Source organism: Calypte anna, chromosome 3 (assembly GCF_003957555.1).
Source record: "Calypte anna isolate BGI_N300 chromosome 3, bCalAnn1_v1.p, whole genome shotgun sequence".
NCBI lineage: Eukaryota > Metazoa > Chordata > Aves > Apodiformes > Trochilidae > Calypte > Calypte anna.
Genome location: NC_044246.1, coordinates 108,058,114 through 108,074,039, shown reverse-complemented (window position 1 = coordinate 108,074,039; position 15,926 = coordinate 108,058,114). Strand labels below are relative to the sequence as shown.

General features: G+C 37.1%; 1 protein-coding gene across 3 annotated transcripts in view; it reads left to right on the top strand.

Annotated features, from left to right (window-relative positions):
* Positions 1-15,926, top strand: part of ITSN2 (intersectin 2) — an 82,979-nt gene that overhangs the window by 41,285 nt on the left and 25,768 nt on the right. For all 3 annotated transcript variants that reach the window (XM_030446663.1, XM_030446664.1, XM_030446665.1), the window contains exons 8-19: positions 712-854; positions 2,240-2,303; positions 4,113-4,250; positions 4,348-4,433; positions 5,364-5,626; positions 6,359-6,508; positions 6,678-6,818; positions 7,590-7,677; positions 8,263-8,402; positions 11,043-11,179; positions 13,090-13,532; positions 14,615-14,736. In XM_030446663.1, coding sequence (XP_030302523.1) covers positions 712-854; positions 2,240-2,303; positions 4,113-4,250; positions 4,348-4,433; positions 5,364-5,626; positions 6,359-6,508; positions 6,678-6,818; positions 7,590-7,677; positions 8,263-8,402; positions 11,043-11,179; positions 13,090-13,532; positions 14,615-14,736 — 1,915 coding nt within the window. The remainder of the gene's footprint in view (positions 1-711; positions 855-2,239; positions 2,304-4,112; positions 4,251-4,347; positions 4,434-5,363; positions 5,627-6,358; positions 6,509-6,677; positions 6,819-7,589; positions 7,678-8,262; positions 8,403-11,042; positions 11,180-13,089; positions 13,533-14,614; positions 14,737-15,926) is intronic.

Here is a 15,926-nt window from a genome sequence, read left to right as displayed (position 1 = left end):
ATCAGCATTCTTTACATTATAACACTGCAAATAATTTTTTATTTGAGAGAGCAGGAGATTACCTTAAACAAGGCAGGCAGGATGTACCTGGTTTGGTCTGATCTTCAAAGATGGGACACTGAAAATGCTGGGAGTTGCAGGTAGAAGTTTTATAGGTGTAGCTAAACACCCACCAAGTACTATTCTGCAGGATGAGCTGGAAAAACCATTCAGCCTCACTGTCACTGATAAAAAGAATAGGTAGAACGTGGTGGCTTTAGCAGCTTCAGAGGCTGCTTTTGATTGTGAGTTTATCAGTTAAATTTTTATGTTCATGGTTATTCATTTGCATACCTCTTAAACTTACTTAATCTGCCCAGTGCTTCACAGCCACTGTAAACATTCTTGTGACAATTGAGATTTTTTCCCTGGGTTTCCTATAGCATTATTTTGCAGTGGTGGATTGATCCATTATGTGTCATGAGTGCCTGTCATACCAAGGGAAACAGGATCTTAAATTTAAGAGTTTCCTTTTAGATATATGTCCCTACTTTCACAGTAAAATGATGTATGGGTGATGAAAATGCTCATAGCAAGTTAGCATAGGCAAAACTTTGTGGAAGTTGTTTCATGTTGGTAGAAAATGCTATTTATCCTTGTTTATAATGCCTGCTTATTAAGCCAAGCAACTTATTTCTTTATCTTTTTTTTTTTTTTTTAATTGTATTACAGTTCAAATTCTTCCTCTAGTGCTTCACTAGCTGGGAATTCACCAAAGATTGCATCCACAGACTGGGCAGTTCCTCAAGCCTCCAGATTAAAATACAGACAGAAATTTAACAGTCTTGATAAAAGTATGAGTGGGTATTTATCAGGTGAGTATGGCATTCGGTATGGAGGGGGAAAACCAGCTTTGTTTTCTACCTCAGAAGCATCACATGCTGAGGGATGGAATCCCAGCTTAGGATTTGACTTCCATTTGCAATAAAAGCTGAAATTGTTGACATTCAGATCTGTGCAAGCAAATGGCTTTCAGCTGCTGCTTCCACTGAGCCAGGAAATGGAAATGGGCATTAGTTTATTGGCTTGGGCTCAATGTTAGACCTGAAGTGGCTTGAGGAGGCTCTCCAGGTAGACTCTGGGAGACAAAGCAGCAGTCGAAGGGAAGAAGATGAGTGGAACATCTCCCTGATGAGCAAGGGCTGAGGGAGCTTGGGTCTCTTTAGCTTGGAGGAGAGTTTATAAATGTGTAAAGGGTGAGTGTTAGGAGGATGGAGCCAGGCTCTTCTCAGTGATGTCCAATGATAGGACAAGGGGCAAGGGGTGCAAGATGGCGCATAGGAGTTTCCACATAAAGAAAAGCTTTTTTACTGTGAGGGTGACAGAGCACTGGCACAGGCTGCCCAGGCAGGTTGTGGAGTCTCCTTCTCTGGACACATTCAAACCTCACCTGGGTGTGTTTCTGTATGATCTATACTGGGGGATCCTGCTCTGGCAAGGGGGTTGGACTCTGATTTTTCAAGGTGCCTTCCAACCCATTAAATCCATTCTGTGATCTAAGTGCAAGAGTCTGAGAACCATAAAGCTGGGAAAGTTACCTCCTGTCCTGCTGCTGTAGAAGAGTAGAGATTCATGGAAGTTTTTGGAATACTGAATCACTGTCATGCAGAGAATGGAGCACTGGCCAAGCAGTTCTTACATGTAAACTCAGTATGTTTGTAGCTGACTAGGTTTCCCACTTTGAATAAGCACTTGCCAAACCCCTGCCTCAGTTTGCTAGCTAGATTGCTACAAAAAAGGTGGACAATTCTCTATGTCAAGAAAGGGACTCAGTGCATTTTATCTTCAGTGGATTTTGGACTGAGTGTTTCATGGACCTGCCTAGAAACATCTCTGGTTCTTTGCAATCACATGAAAGCTGCCAGCTTCCCCACGTGCTGGCTGAAGCTTTAGGTAGACAGTCAGCTGTGCTTCTGTAACAGCTGTGTGGATTACCATAAATATCTATTTTTTCCATGTCAGTTTTCCTGTTAGGTGCTCCAAGGGGGAAAAAAGTACATAGGAATACTTACATCTTTATTCTGTTCAGGTTGTAATGCCTGTTAAGCCTGGAAGTAAAGCCAACTGTCAGCCACTGATGAAAATGGATTAGATTAATATTAAAAATAAACATGCCCCAGTTCATGACCCATTTTTTGGTACACGTGAATCTTTGATCAAAGTGTTTATTTTTATTAAAACCTTTTACACTTTCACTTAGGATTTCAAGCAAGGAATGCCCTTCTACAATCAAATCTTTCACAGACTCAGCTGGCCACTATTTGGTAAGTTCAGTTACTGATTATGAATTCAGTGTGGTTATGGTGTTAAGAGAGGAAATGTAATTTATTTAATAAGAAAAGATAAAGGGACACACCACAGATAGGCAATCATAAACTGAAACTAAGCTACTTTCTACACTAGTTTGTTCATTCGTTACATTTTCAAGAGATACCTTGACATAGTATTTTTTCACTCTTGTTTGTTAAACTCCTTATAATAGTACAGATGCTTATTTCAGTTGCTGATTTAGTGATGCAGTAGTTTAGCTGAGGCTTTTTTCATTTTGGAAGTAGGATTCTGAAATGAAGCTTCTGAGTTTTCAGATGTGGAGAAAGATGAAAAAGCTAAGACTTCATGTTTAGAGTTTTACTGCAGTTCCCACAAAGATATCTGCATATTACACATTTCTTGTAAGCCTTGCCTTTACTGTGGTGAAGGAAATGGTTACAGTTTTCTGAAGGTTTGAATATGTCCTTCTAGATGGTAGTTTGTCTTATGCCTTCAGACATAACTGGGATGTTATACATAAAACATAATAGCCCAGCAGAATTCACAATAGCTTTAAATTTCTTTTAAGTTCCCTTTCTTCATCCTCTTCATCCCAGGGCAGTCATTTGTCTCGAGCAGCATTCTGAAGTATTCCAAATATTCCTTCAGCTTGTGTGGTTGCATGCTGTAAAGGCAAAAACGGGGTTGTATTCCTCACCTCTGCAGCCTGAGGAAATAAAGCAGGTGTAGGGTGACTCTTTTCCTCCTGGGCTCCTAGCCTGAAAATATCAGTAGCCATTGCAGCAAGGTCTGTGTAGCCACATAGAGATGATTAGCAGCCCAAGTTTCAGTTTAGCCTAAAAGTCCTCAGTAATAATTCTGCTGGATTGCTCTATTTATGGTAATAGCTGCAATAATGGTGCTGGTATGTGTGAATAGTGCTGGTCTGTGAACATAATAAAAATCTCATTTCATCATCTCCTGCTTTTGTTTTTCACTGTGGGGTGTGTGTGTGTGTGTTGGTTTTTTGTTTGTTTTGTCGTTTCCTTTTTGGTTTTTTATTGGTTTTTTAACTGCTGTTTTTTGTTTTATAATGAACAGTTGTTTTATTAAGCATTCATTTAAGTGCAGTCTAAGGATACATTCCTGCAATTGCATCTCTGTAGTTATTTATTTTAGAAAGGTTTCTGCTTTCTTGTCCACATCTCAAAACATTTTACTGTTTTTCCCCCTTGGTTTGTGTGGGAAGCATTTTGTAGGATAATGGTACATTGGATGGTTTATCTTTGAGAGGGTGGGTGATGCTTTTCCTACCCCTTGCAAGGTCTGCTGGGCAGCTCACACCTTCCCTGCACTGTCAAGGAGACACAAGGGGGGAAAAAGAATTCTAAGCAAAGGTTCCTGTTGTGGCATTTGATGTAATTTTAAATAATGTTTTCTTTTTTATGTAATGTTTACATAATGTTTTCTTTTGCTTTAAAAAAAAGTGTTTCCAGCATTTCAAGCTAGTTAGGAACAGTCCCAGTTTCTCTTCCCAGCTCTTCTCATGTTGATGCAATAAATCAAGAGCTGTGAGCTGCGTCTTAGCCTTTCCTATTCTTTTTGTTGTATTTTACAAGATCATCTGAATAGCAGTGCACTATTAAAAAAATTACACCTATTTTAATCAAGTATTCATGTTATTAATTGCAGTTATTTTCAGCAGAACATTTTGCAGGAATTTTGTGATTTAAATATTATTCTTACAGTGCCTTTTTTCACCTATCATCTGTGAGTGGTTGTGATATTTTGTTCTAATTATTACTACTGTTAAAACTGTGCAGGTCATTAGCTGACATTGATGGAGATGGGCAGCTGAAAGCTGACGAGTTTGTGTTAGCCATGCACCTTACTGATATAGCCAAAGCTGGACAACCTCTGCCACTAACTCTGCCTCCTGAACTGGTACCACCTTCTTTCAGGTATATCACTTAGGATAGTGAAACACAATATATTTTTAAACAAAGAAGATAGCCATGTTATTTCCCTAACAATGCTGGTGGGCTTTTTACCCTCCAGGAGTGGAAAATATACTGAGAGTATAAATGGAACTCTACCATCTTACCTGCCTGTGCAAGAGGAGGAGCCACAGAAAAAACAGCCAGGTAAAAAAGGGTTCCCATTCTTAATGTTACAGAGCTCTATTTGAAGGGCACTGAAACCTTTAGAAAGTGGAAGACATAATCAGATCCCTGTGGAGCTTCATTTCAGGAGCTAGGTCCCTTTTAACCTGGATGCTAGGAAGGTTGTTAAATGGATGTAGTCAGCTAATTGCATCTAATAGAATTGATAAAGCAGATAAAGCAGAAACGGGGGCTATTTTTAACTGTAGGAAAGGAACAATGTGCTGATTAATAATGTATTTTGGAAAAGAAATCTTTCATGGACAAATATTATGCAAGTTTTGTTTTTTTCAGTTGAAAATCCCTGACATAACTTTGGGGAGTTTTGAAAGGAAGGGTTTCCAGTGTAGTTACACTTTGCATATAATGCAGATTCTACTCCTTGATGATACCAGGAGAAGTCTCTTAGATGCACTCTGCTGTACATGACTTTCTGGGAACCTAAACCATTCCTTTGTATCTCTTTTTATCCTCTACTGCAGTAATTGAGCTTGATCCTGTTTTTTCTGCTGTTTTTACCTCCAGGAGCTCTTACAGGGAACACCCTTAAAAAACAAGCTCTTTCTCTGTCAATGTTTCTTGCAAAGTGGAAAGCCCTTTTAATGGAAGATAGTCTTCTCTTGGCCTAAAAAAGCTGTTTTCTTTTTCCTCTGAAACTGAAATAACTGTTAGGTTCAGTTTTAAATTACAACTTTTTTTTTTTTTTCAGTTGGAATAGACATAGGAAAATTTAAAGGTATTTTTGGAAGGAAAAATAATACTTTAACAAATGCAAGATGCTTATATCATCCATGACCCAACAACCTAAGCCTGCCAAAAAAAAAAAAAAGCATCTATCCTTAGTGACATAACTGAGGTATTGGAGAGCAGTGTTTTGCAGAGGACAGAAATAACTGCTTTTCCTTCTTTTAGTGACATTTGAGGACAAAAGGAAAGCCAACTATGAGAGAGGAAATATGGAGCTGGAAAAACGCCGTCAGGTCCTGCTGGAGCAGCAGCAGAGAGAGGCTGAACGCAAGGCTCAGAAAGAAAGGGAAGAACGGGAGAGAAGAGAGAGGGAACGTCAGGAACAGGAACGGAAAAAACAACTGGAAATGGAAAGGCAGCTGGAGAGGCAACGGGAGCTGGAGAGACAGAGGGAAGAAGAACGGAGGAAAGAAATAGAAAGGCGGGAGGTTGTTTTCTTGAAGTTGTTTTTTAATGCTTTAAGGAATATGTACATACACACAGCATCCACTTGACAGAGCACTCAAGGTCTGGGTGCTGGCCTGACTTCTGGCCCTTCACATGGCCACTGGCAGGTTGTCTTGGAGAGAAACCATTGCTTCTGTCTGAAAACATTGTGTCTGTTATAAATTAATCCTGTTGATGATTTTCAGATGCTTTATAGAACAGATCATGTTTTTCTTGCACAGATTTCTTGGATTTATGCGAATACCTGTATACCAAAAAAGATTGTACTGAATTCATAACAAATAATATTTTGATGGTTGAACTCGAGACAGATTTCCTTCAGCTTGGTGTCTCAACCCATATGTAAGACTTGCATATTTTCCGTAGTTCTGCTCAAAGGAGGTTATGAGTAATATCTCTTAATGTGCTCATTTTGGGGCTGTATTCTAAGATGAAGAGATTTTCTCCCCAAATTTTATAGCTTTTTCTTCATCCAGAGTTAGGAGCACAGCATGAAGAATCTTGTGGGATCACATTCTTCATTCTGATGCTGAAGTATATAAGAGCACTTTACAAAAGACAAAATGCTGCAGTGCCATTATGCTCTTCAGATGTAGAGTGCATTATATTAAATCCTGATCTCTGAGTTCTGCATCTCCCAGCCAATTCTATATAAAAATTCTATATATAATTCTATCTCCATTGTAATTTAAGGTACTGTAAATTTTCTGCAGGCAGCAAAGCAGGAGCTTGAGCGCCAGCGACGATTGGAATGGGAGAGGATTCGTCGCCAAGAACTTCTAAATCAACGTAACAGGGAACAAGAAGAAATTGTTAAGTTGACCTCTAAAAAGAAGAGCCTTAATCTTGAATTAGAAGCCCTGGTAAGACAGAAATTTCACTACAGATCTTGAAATACATGAATGGATGAGCAAGCTAAAGCAGATATTTTGTGTTGTTTTAAAGCACTGATCATCAAGTAGCTGCCCACAGCTTAAGTGGAGAAGTGTTGTGTGCTGTATGTGGTGGAATTTGTCTTTGCTTTCCTTCTAGACAGACAGACACCAGAAAATCTCAGGCAGACTGCAGGATATGAGGAGCAAAAACCAAATACGGAAAACTGAGCTGGAAGCTTTAGATAAGAAATATGACCAAGGAATTATGGAAGTCAAGCAACTACAACAACAGCTTCAGGTATGTGACTTTCTGTTAAACTTGTAGGGTTTTTTACTTCTTATTCTGTTTCTGTAATGCTGTCTGTAATACATGCTCATAGGAAGGAATGGTAAATTGGTTTGATTATAGTGGAGAGAGGAAATCAGCAAGGCCATCAACACTGCAGAGGTTTCTAGATTTATTTGTGGTGCTAAAGAAATTATGACATGTACTCCAGCAAGGTGATAGCTGAATGATAGCAGTGAAAACCTCAGCTGTTCCTATGTGAACCCATAATAGTGACTTCTCTTTAATTATGAATTCTTTTATGGCTCCAGACTCAAGTTTTTATGAGGCATGTTTGTCTGTATGCAGCACAAGTTGGGTTTTGGGTTGAATTTACCTCACTGCTCTTTTTTCTCAATTTGAATAGGAAGACATTAATTATGTCAGATCAGTTGACTGCCATAAATAATCCTCTACTTCATTTTTATGTAATGCTCCTGTATGTCAGGGAAACTTTTCCTGTGTGTCATAGAAGTTACTGTCTTAAGTTAGGCTTGGTACAATCAACTTAAATGTTCTCAGGATAATATTTACACTTTTCGCATGTCTGGGGTTTTGGCTTTTCCAGCTGTATTAATTTTTTTGCTTCAACAAGCATTCTATTTTAACATTTATATTGAGAGTATAGAAGTAATTTTTCCCTCCACTTCATAATTATGAACTGTGTTTGAAAATTCACTCAGTTTTATTTATTGATGGGTAAACAGTATTAAACATTTGGTATGTTTTCTTCTTTATCTACAGGAGTATCAGAATAAACTAATCTATTTAGTTCCAGAAAAGCAATTATTAAGTGAAAGAATTAAAAATGCTCAACTTGAAAACCCTCAGAGTAAGTTCCTGCAAATGAATTCTCTTTGGTTTGTGCTGCTTGCTGTTCATCACCTGTATAAAAGGCTGAAGGATAAAGGGGTGTTAATTACACCCTCACTTTTATATCTTTTCAGTTAGTCCCATCTTAGCATTGTTGCATCCACATTCCATTGTTTTTGCCCTAAATAAGGGGCAAACAAATACATTTTTGCAAGAATACACTGATTTTACTCAAAACTGTATTTACACAGGCTATATATATAGCCTCCATGGACTATTAAATCTTGGGTTTTTTGATAGTGTAAACTCAAGGGAGTTAATTTATGCAAAATTTACACTGGTCTTTGTATCACATCACTCTAGAAGTTCTTACCTTGCAATTAAGTGGCCTGAAAACCCTTACAAATTATTCTGTATTAATAAATGTAATGCCTGTATATCTCAGGTGGTGGGGACATTTCTTCTTTGCGTTGTATACAAATAGAAAGGTAAATAAAGGAGTTCTGTGAGAAAGGAGTTTGAGAATGTGTGTATATTGGGAAAATAATAAAATAATTTGTGAAAACAGAAATCCATGTAGGCTTGCTTGTCTTTCCTTATGCAGGTACAGGAATCAGTTCAGTGCACAAGAAGTCACTAGAAAAGGAAGAATTATGCCAAAGACTTAGGGAACAACTAGATGCCCTTGAGAAAGAAACTGCTTCTAAACTTGCTGAAATGGATGCATTTAACAGTCAGCTTAAGGTATGTATGTTCCCTAAATACTTAGTCTTACACCAGTAAGCATCATCTTTCTTTATTTCTCCATTCAGTCATAACAAATTAGTCACACTTCTACCAGCATTCAGGAAATCTTTCACGAAATTCTGATGTCAAATAAGAAAAAAATCTTTGTAGTAAATCACTTAATAAAAATGCACTTAAAACTATTGCTAATTTACTAAAATATTAACTCTTGCTAATCATTGCTTTGCATGAATCAACTGTTGCTCACTTTAAACTTTTACCTTTTTGAATCCATTCTGATTTAGAGTAGAAGTTTTTCAGGCCCTTACCACTTCTGTTCTTGTGGGACTGAAGGTTATATTTGCTACAATTTTTTTAATTACTCACTGAATTTTTTAACTTTTATTGAAAGGAATACAAAGTTTCATAGTACACTGTGTAAGATCTGGTAGCAGACAGACTTACTGTCCTACAGTAAGCCTAGGACACTTATTTATATAGAAATTGAGAGATGTCAACCACTGTCCCTGAAGGCATCTTTATTTGAAAGGCAACTCTTTATTTGCCTCAAAATGCATGCAGCTGAGGCCAAGTAGCATGCATCCACTTAACTTTATTTACTGGCTTACTCCTACTGGCACTGATGTGAACTTTATTCTTAAGTAATGGATTTATGCTGGGCCAGTGTGAGGACTCTACACTGTCCAGTACAAAGAACACAAGGAAAAAAATGTAAATGCTGCACAAGGAGTTCCTTTTCTTTTTAAAAAACGGCTCCATATAGCTTGAATTTTTAGTTAATGTTTGTTGCATGGCTTGCTGTGTTCAGTGGCTGCATCTACCATTTAGTCTTCCCTAAAATGTTTTTCAAAATACAATGCAAAGATTAATTGGCTTTTTATCTGCCTTATCTTACAGTGTGAGAATATGGATGATTCTGTTCTTCAGTGCCTTTTGTCTCTGCTAAGCTGTCTCAACAACCTCTTCCTCTTACTTAAGGTTATTTTCTAATCTTTGGCTCTTTTGGTTTTTAATTATTTCGCATTTTTTCTCTGCTTACCCTTTCTGTTTGGATGTACAACGATAAAGAAAAGCAATAGGCTCTTTTTCGTTCTGCTAGCAGTTACATCCTCTTAAAGACTGCAAAATACTTATAGCTATTTTATGTATTAACAGCCTTTTCACTCAGTTGTTTTACCTAGAGATTTTTCTTTTTAGTTATTGTAACATCAACCAAAAAATTCTCTTAGATGGAAACAGTGTCTTCTCCCACCTTTCCTTCTGTTGTCTTGCTTTGCCTGTATCCCTACATCTGAAGCTGTGAGTCAGGTTTATCAATTCTTGTTCAAGTTTAAGAAGCTAGAAATAGCATCAGTACCCAGAATATGACATACAACACAGGAAACACAATGCTATTAAGCCTCCAAATTAACCCAGTACTAAAACCTACTTGCTGTTTTCCCTCAAGACTGCTTTTGTCTGCTGAGGTCAAAAATTTGACTGAGAGTTTTTTTCCTCATGAATTATTCTCAGATTTATTTAACTGACCTTTAAGTCGAAGACACAGGAGTTTTTATAATGCAGTTTTGTTCCATAGTGATCCTCAATTTCTATGCAAAATGAGAAAAAAAATGTTTTCAGTGAATATGTTTGGGTGGAAATAGTAGTCAATTGTTCTGTTTCCTTTGTTGCTACAGAGAATTTCACTGACACAGAAATCTTATGTTGCCCTTTTCATATAAATAGCACATTATCTCTGTGGCAAAATGGTGGTGGGACCAGATAATTCTTAATGGCTTTTTTTGCATTTAGAAGATTAGATATGAAAAGTCAGGGTTTACCTTTTGATTTGTTCAGTTTGTATCAGGATTTTGTAACAGGATTTCTAAGGAAAAATAATGTAGTATCCTACAGATGTTTTGTAACATGGTAAAGAAATTCTCTTGTTGATTCTTTTTCTGTAAATTTAACTATCCAAAAGATTCACACTGTTTTTCTGCTGTGAAAAAGCTTGTTGTCATAGAGAAATGGAAAAGGAATTGAAGGATGTGTTTGAAAAACAAAGAGTAAAATTGTTAAGCTTACAAATACAGGAAAATTGCAGTCTGAGTCTTTAGGCTATGGCTTCCCACTGTGATAAACTTGATGGATATTTTTATATTTTATTCTGATTTAAATATGGGATTGATCATTCAGACAGTATTGCACAGGTAGACACCCTACTGAAGGGATGTCTCCTGATGTTTGTGGCTGATGTGTTGGCTTTCAGTTTCAGTCTGCCACCTCAGCAAATGTATCTTCTAGTTATTTAAAATATACTTCATTGCTTTCTGTGTTTTTAGATAACGTTGTGTTTGAACACTCAGTTTTATATCTTCCCTTCTCCTCTGCTGCATTTGCCATTTCCAGCAGGTGTATGACTGGAAGGGCTTTTCTAAAGCTGAAGTTACATCAAAGGTTTTGCAAATCTTCCAGCTACTTTTGTACTTTTATTTATTTGACTTTCTTTACAGTGATCTTCAAGGACTATTAATAGCTTAATATTGCTCTGTCCATTTGTATTAAAACTTGGTTCACAAAGCATTAAGATGCCTGGATGCTTTTCTGGAAAGACTGGCTTTATTCCTTTTGATGTACTGTGTTGTATTTCCTCTCTAGGACCTGAGAGAAAGTTACAGTACACAGCAGTTAGCCTTGGAGCAGCTCCACAGGATCAAACAGGACAAAATAAAAGAGGTAGAAAAAAGAAGAGTTGATCTTGCACAGAAAAAGCGTCTGGAAGATGAGGCTGCAAGGTACCATGTCTGAGTGCATCAAGCACTGCAGTTGTTACAGGAAAATAATGCTATGGTGACTTTAAGACACTGACTGTAATAAGCAGGAGGTCTAATCAGTAGAAATCCATCCTAGTGAATTGCTTTAGAGAAAATGTTTTATGTGGAATACCACTGACAGAAGGTGGTTTGAATTTTCTGTTTCAAATCTGTTTGTTTTTTTTTTTTTATTTTTTTTTTTTTATAAACCCAATAGGGGTTTTTGCTGAGAAGATTCTTAGCTCTTTTAGTCGAGCTAATGTGTTTACTCACACATTTAAAAGACCTTAATTTTTCTTGGTTTTGTGGCCTTCAAAATATCTGACCTATTGCCTTAGAAGCACTTCTGACTGAGTAGGGACTGGTGTTTTGTCATCTGTATCCAGGCAGTTGTGGGATTGATACTCTAAGACAATAGGAGTGGCTGCACTGACTGTTTAATTCCTATGTTAATCTTGAAAGCTGAATGAGTGAGCAAGCTGTCAGTTTTAAATTTGGTTCCTTTTTTGGGAGGACAGTGACAAAAATATATGTCTGAGAGGTTCATCCTTTCACATACTTGGTCCTGGTTTTCCTCAGCCCAGCCTTGTATCAAGCACTCAAACTTTGCCTGTTCTCAGCCCTTGGTTTCTTATGATCTTATTTGCAACTGGTTGTGATTTCTTTTGTTACACTGGTTAAAAAATCATAGTTTCTAGGGTTTGATGATTTTCTACCTCCAGACCTTATGCTGTCAGCTGCCTGTTTTGTGCTTAGCAACCCTGGATTGAAAAAGGAGAGGGTGGATGGGTGCTCTTGGTGGGCAGTCCTCAGCTCTGGAGTTGCTTTGCTGAACTAGTTTTGGCTTCTCATTCAAAAAATTGCTGTGTTTTGTCATTGCAATTTGAGAAAAAATTTCTTTTTCAATACTTCCTATTTACATTGACTGCTTTTAATAAAGCAGAGCTAGTGACCTGGATGTATATGTAATTCATGGTCTTGGCTCATGGCAACCTTTTTGTACATGAGTGTAATGGAGTTTCATAACATCTGTGACGGTTCCTATAAGAGACCTATATGTATGGTGATGTCCCATTAATTTTTCCCTTGAATATAGATATCTGCTAGAGCAGCAGTATTACTGCACAGCTCCTACAAGATTCCATCATGTGCTTGAAAATAATAAAATGGCCATTAGTTGAGTGGACCTCCCACAGTGACTTGATGAAGCAGGCTCCTCTAGTTATTGTCCCTCCTCAACAATATTTTTCTCCTTAAAGGGTTAGGTCCACTCTTTCCAGCCCATAGGTCTCAAGAGTTAGATGACAATGAGTTCAGTTTGTTAAGTTGAATAGTAACTTGTCTGGAGAGATGATGCACAGGATGAAATCTGAATAATTTCAAAGCATTGAGTCAGATTCCCTGATTTTGTCTGCTGAAGGTTGTGGCAGTGGTGGGGATAAGTGCACTGAAAGGATTACAACTGCTGAAGGCAAAAAATAAAAGCAACAAAGATCAGTATTGTACCAGAGGGAAATTTTGTTATTAATCTGTTTGGAAATCTTCGTTTCCAGTTGTGGGGTTTGGATAATAACTTGCTGGAAAGTATGAACTCACCTTTATAAACTGAACTTTGTTCAGTCATCATTGCTTGCTTATCAGGATGCAGGTGAGCAGAAAGATGAGGGCACAGCATAAGTAAACACGTGGCAGTGTATCTGCACCAAAAGTTTTATTCTGCTTGTTTCTTAGATATGAAGTACTCGTGTTAAGACAAAGCGTGGTCTCCTCTGAAGGAGCTTATTGCCCAGAGAGAGGAGGACTTGGTGCCATAGACTCAATTTTACTTAAAAGTGTGTTTGACTACTCTGAACATAAACCTCCCTCCCACTCCTCTCGTTGCTTTCTTTCAGAAATGCAAAAAGGGAGAAGGAGAATCGATGGCAGGAAAATATCCGGAGGGAAGAGGAAGAGAAGAAGAAGCGATTGGAGGAAGAGAGAATGCAGGAAAAAGTTCAGGAAAAGCTGAAAGCTGAAGAAGCAGTTGCTATGATGAGAGAAAGGGAAAATAAACAGCTTTATATGGAGGAGGAGAACAACAGGCAAGCCATGATCTTGAAGGAAGGAGAACAACAAAGGCAGAGGCAGCTGGAAGAAGATAGAAGAAAGCAAGAAAAAATTGCAAAAGAAGCTGAGGAAAGGCATAAGCAGAACGAAGAAATAAAGAGGATAAAAGAAGTGACCAACTCTCAAGAGGCAGAGAAACGCACTTCTAAGTTAAACATAAATGAGAAGCTTGCAGATCTGCTGAAACCAATAGAGGGTAAAAGTCTCAAGCCACCCTGGAAAAATGAAGGTAATCTGTTAGATTTTTGCTTTAGTGGTTCTTATTTTCCTTTTTCTTATTTAATGTTGCATTGTTGAATTCTTTAGAAGTATTATTGCCAATGTAACACAATGGCAGGCCTATTGTCTAAAATATTATTACAAAAGCTCAACACTGTTCCATGTCTTCAGTAAGATATAAATAATCTTTTCAACTTAGGTTATTTTTATGAGTTTTCAGCACTTATGGCTGATGATAAATGGCCAACAAATCACAGGTGTTGGAAACAGTAATATTTTAGCTTTTTCCTAAGGCTTGTACTTTCTTTCATTAAAGCAGAATGATGCTGTGGGGGAGTTTTCTTCAGTGCTGAGTGGATGAACATGTAATAATGAAGTGATTTATTAACATTTAAATCTAGTTTGTTTCTGCATTACTCAATGGCTCTTATTAAAAAACCAAAGAACTGAAGTCAATCTAACTCTAGCTGTGGGACTTTGAAAAATAATGGTTTAACAATCATTTTGCTAAGGGCAGTTTTGCTTAGTTCCATTCTACATTAGTTCTTGTCTGGTTTTATGAGCCACTTTTGTCACCGAGTTCAGCAAGAACCAAATTAAAACAGTGCTAAAATAGATTTGCACACCTCAGCTTTTCTTTGTAAACCATTCACTGTTAGCAACATCAGTTGCAGACTTGAAGAATGTAAATGCAAAGAAAATAGAACCTGTATTTTAGCCTTCCAAGCAAATTCTTCACACTTACTGTTGTAACAATGGTATGTTTCCAACTTGAAAAATTACAATTGTATTAAACAAGACTATATTTAAATAATGGCTTGGAGTTGTTTGACAAGGAATATAAAGATGAATTTTTTTTCTTCAGGGGACAATGTATTTTATTGTCTGTTATCTTTACTTTGGTTAACTTGTTAAGCTCTTGCATTGTATTTATCCTTATCTGCTGTAGTTACTTTTCTCCTTCAATACCTGCATAGTGTCTTTGGAACAAGAACAGTTTTCTTATCTTCATACCTGTTTCTTAGAATGGTGGGGCTCCAACAGATCTTTCAGCTGTATCAGAAGGGGTAAAGAGTTTTCTTATCCTTTCAGGCAATGCAGTTGGTATCTCAGAGCCTTGGAATTCAACTGCCTTGGTAAATTACAGAGCTTTATATCCATTTGAAGCAAGGAATCATGATGAGATGAGCTTTAATACTGGGGATGTAATTCAGGTAAGGTTTGCCATCACATTTGACTTGCAAAAACCCAGCTCAACTCAGCTAGATTTAAGACACACCAAGGCCTTAAATGTCAAAAATGTTATTTCAATATATTTTAAAACATACTCAAAATCAAAATTTGATAATGTATTTTTATTATGTAAAATTAGAATTATTTCAGCTAAAAGCTTTCTTTGTTTCTTACCAGTCCTAGAGATGTTGAGACTCTCTTTAGGATATCAATAGTGAACACTTAACATAAACTTTCTGAAATAATTTGATCAGGAATGATGTAATTCCTGCAGTTTGTTGGACACATGCAGGTTTTCTTTTAAGTGTCTACTTGAAATATATGTAGAAAATAGAGACTTGAAAGTAAAATGACAAAATTATTAATGCTATTTAAATTCAAATGAAACAAACTAGTTATTTAACAAGTAAATGTGAAAGGCTCTTCTGAATCACAGTACTGTTTTCTGATATATCATTAACATAGACTTCTGCCTCCTGCTGGCTGGCTGTTCATAAATGCTCCCTCAGGCACTTAATCTGCAGTATTTATTCTTTGTCTATTCTTTGTAGCACTTTCCTGGATTCAGTTAATATGCTATCTGCACTATTAGAGCAGGACCATAAATAGGAAATATCTTCTGGCTTCTCAGTTGGAGCCTGTGCTGTTTTGTGTAACACCACTTTTGAAAGCATGTGCATTCTGGTTGGCTTGTAAAAAATTGAATGACAATTTAATGGTAATACCATTAATACATATGTATAGAATATATGTGTGTACATGGGGTTTTTCCTCATTCAGGCAATAAGCAATATAGGTAGGTGGTAAGGCAGAATTTATAAAGCAACATGGTACAAAATACTAAAACACTGAAGCATTACCCTAAATTTAAAGGAGTTATGTCATTCATTTGCTGTTTTCATGCCAATGAAGTGTGGCAAAGGGAACAAGATCAACAGGTTTTGTTTTGACTTCCTTCTCAGATATAAATAACCATGTCATTTTACTACTGGTAACTTATTTCAAAAATGGAGTATCAGCCACCACCTCTTCTTTATACCCAAACCTCAACTGAGCTAACTAGGTGTAGTGTTTCATGAGCTGCTAATTTTTAGCTAGTTTTGAAGAATGTGCTAATTTGCAGCATCATTGAGGATTCAATATTACTTAATCATATAGTAAATAGTGTTCT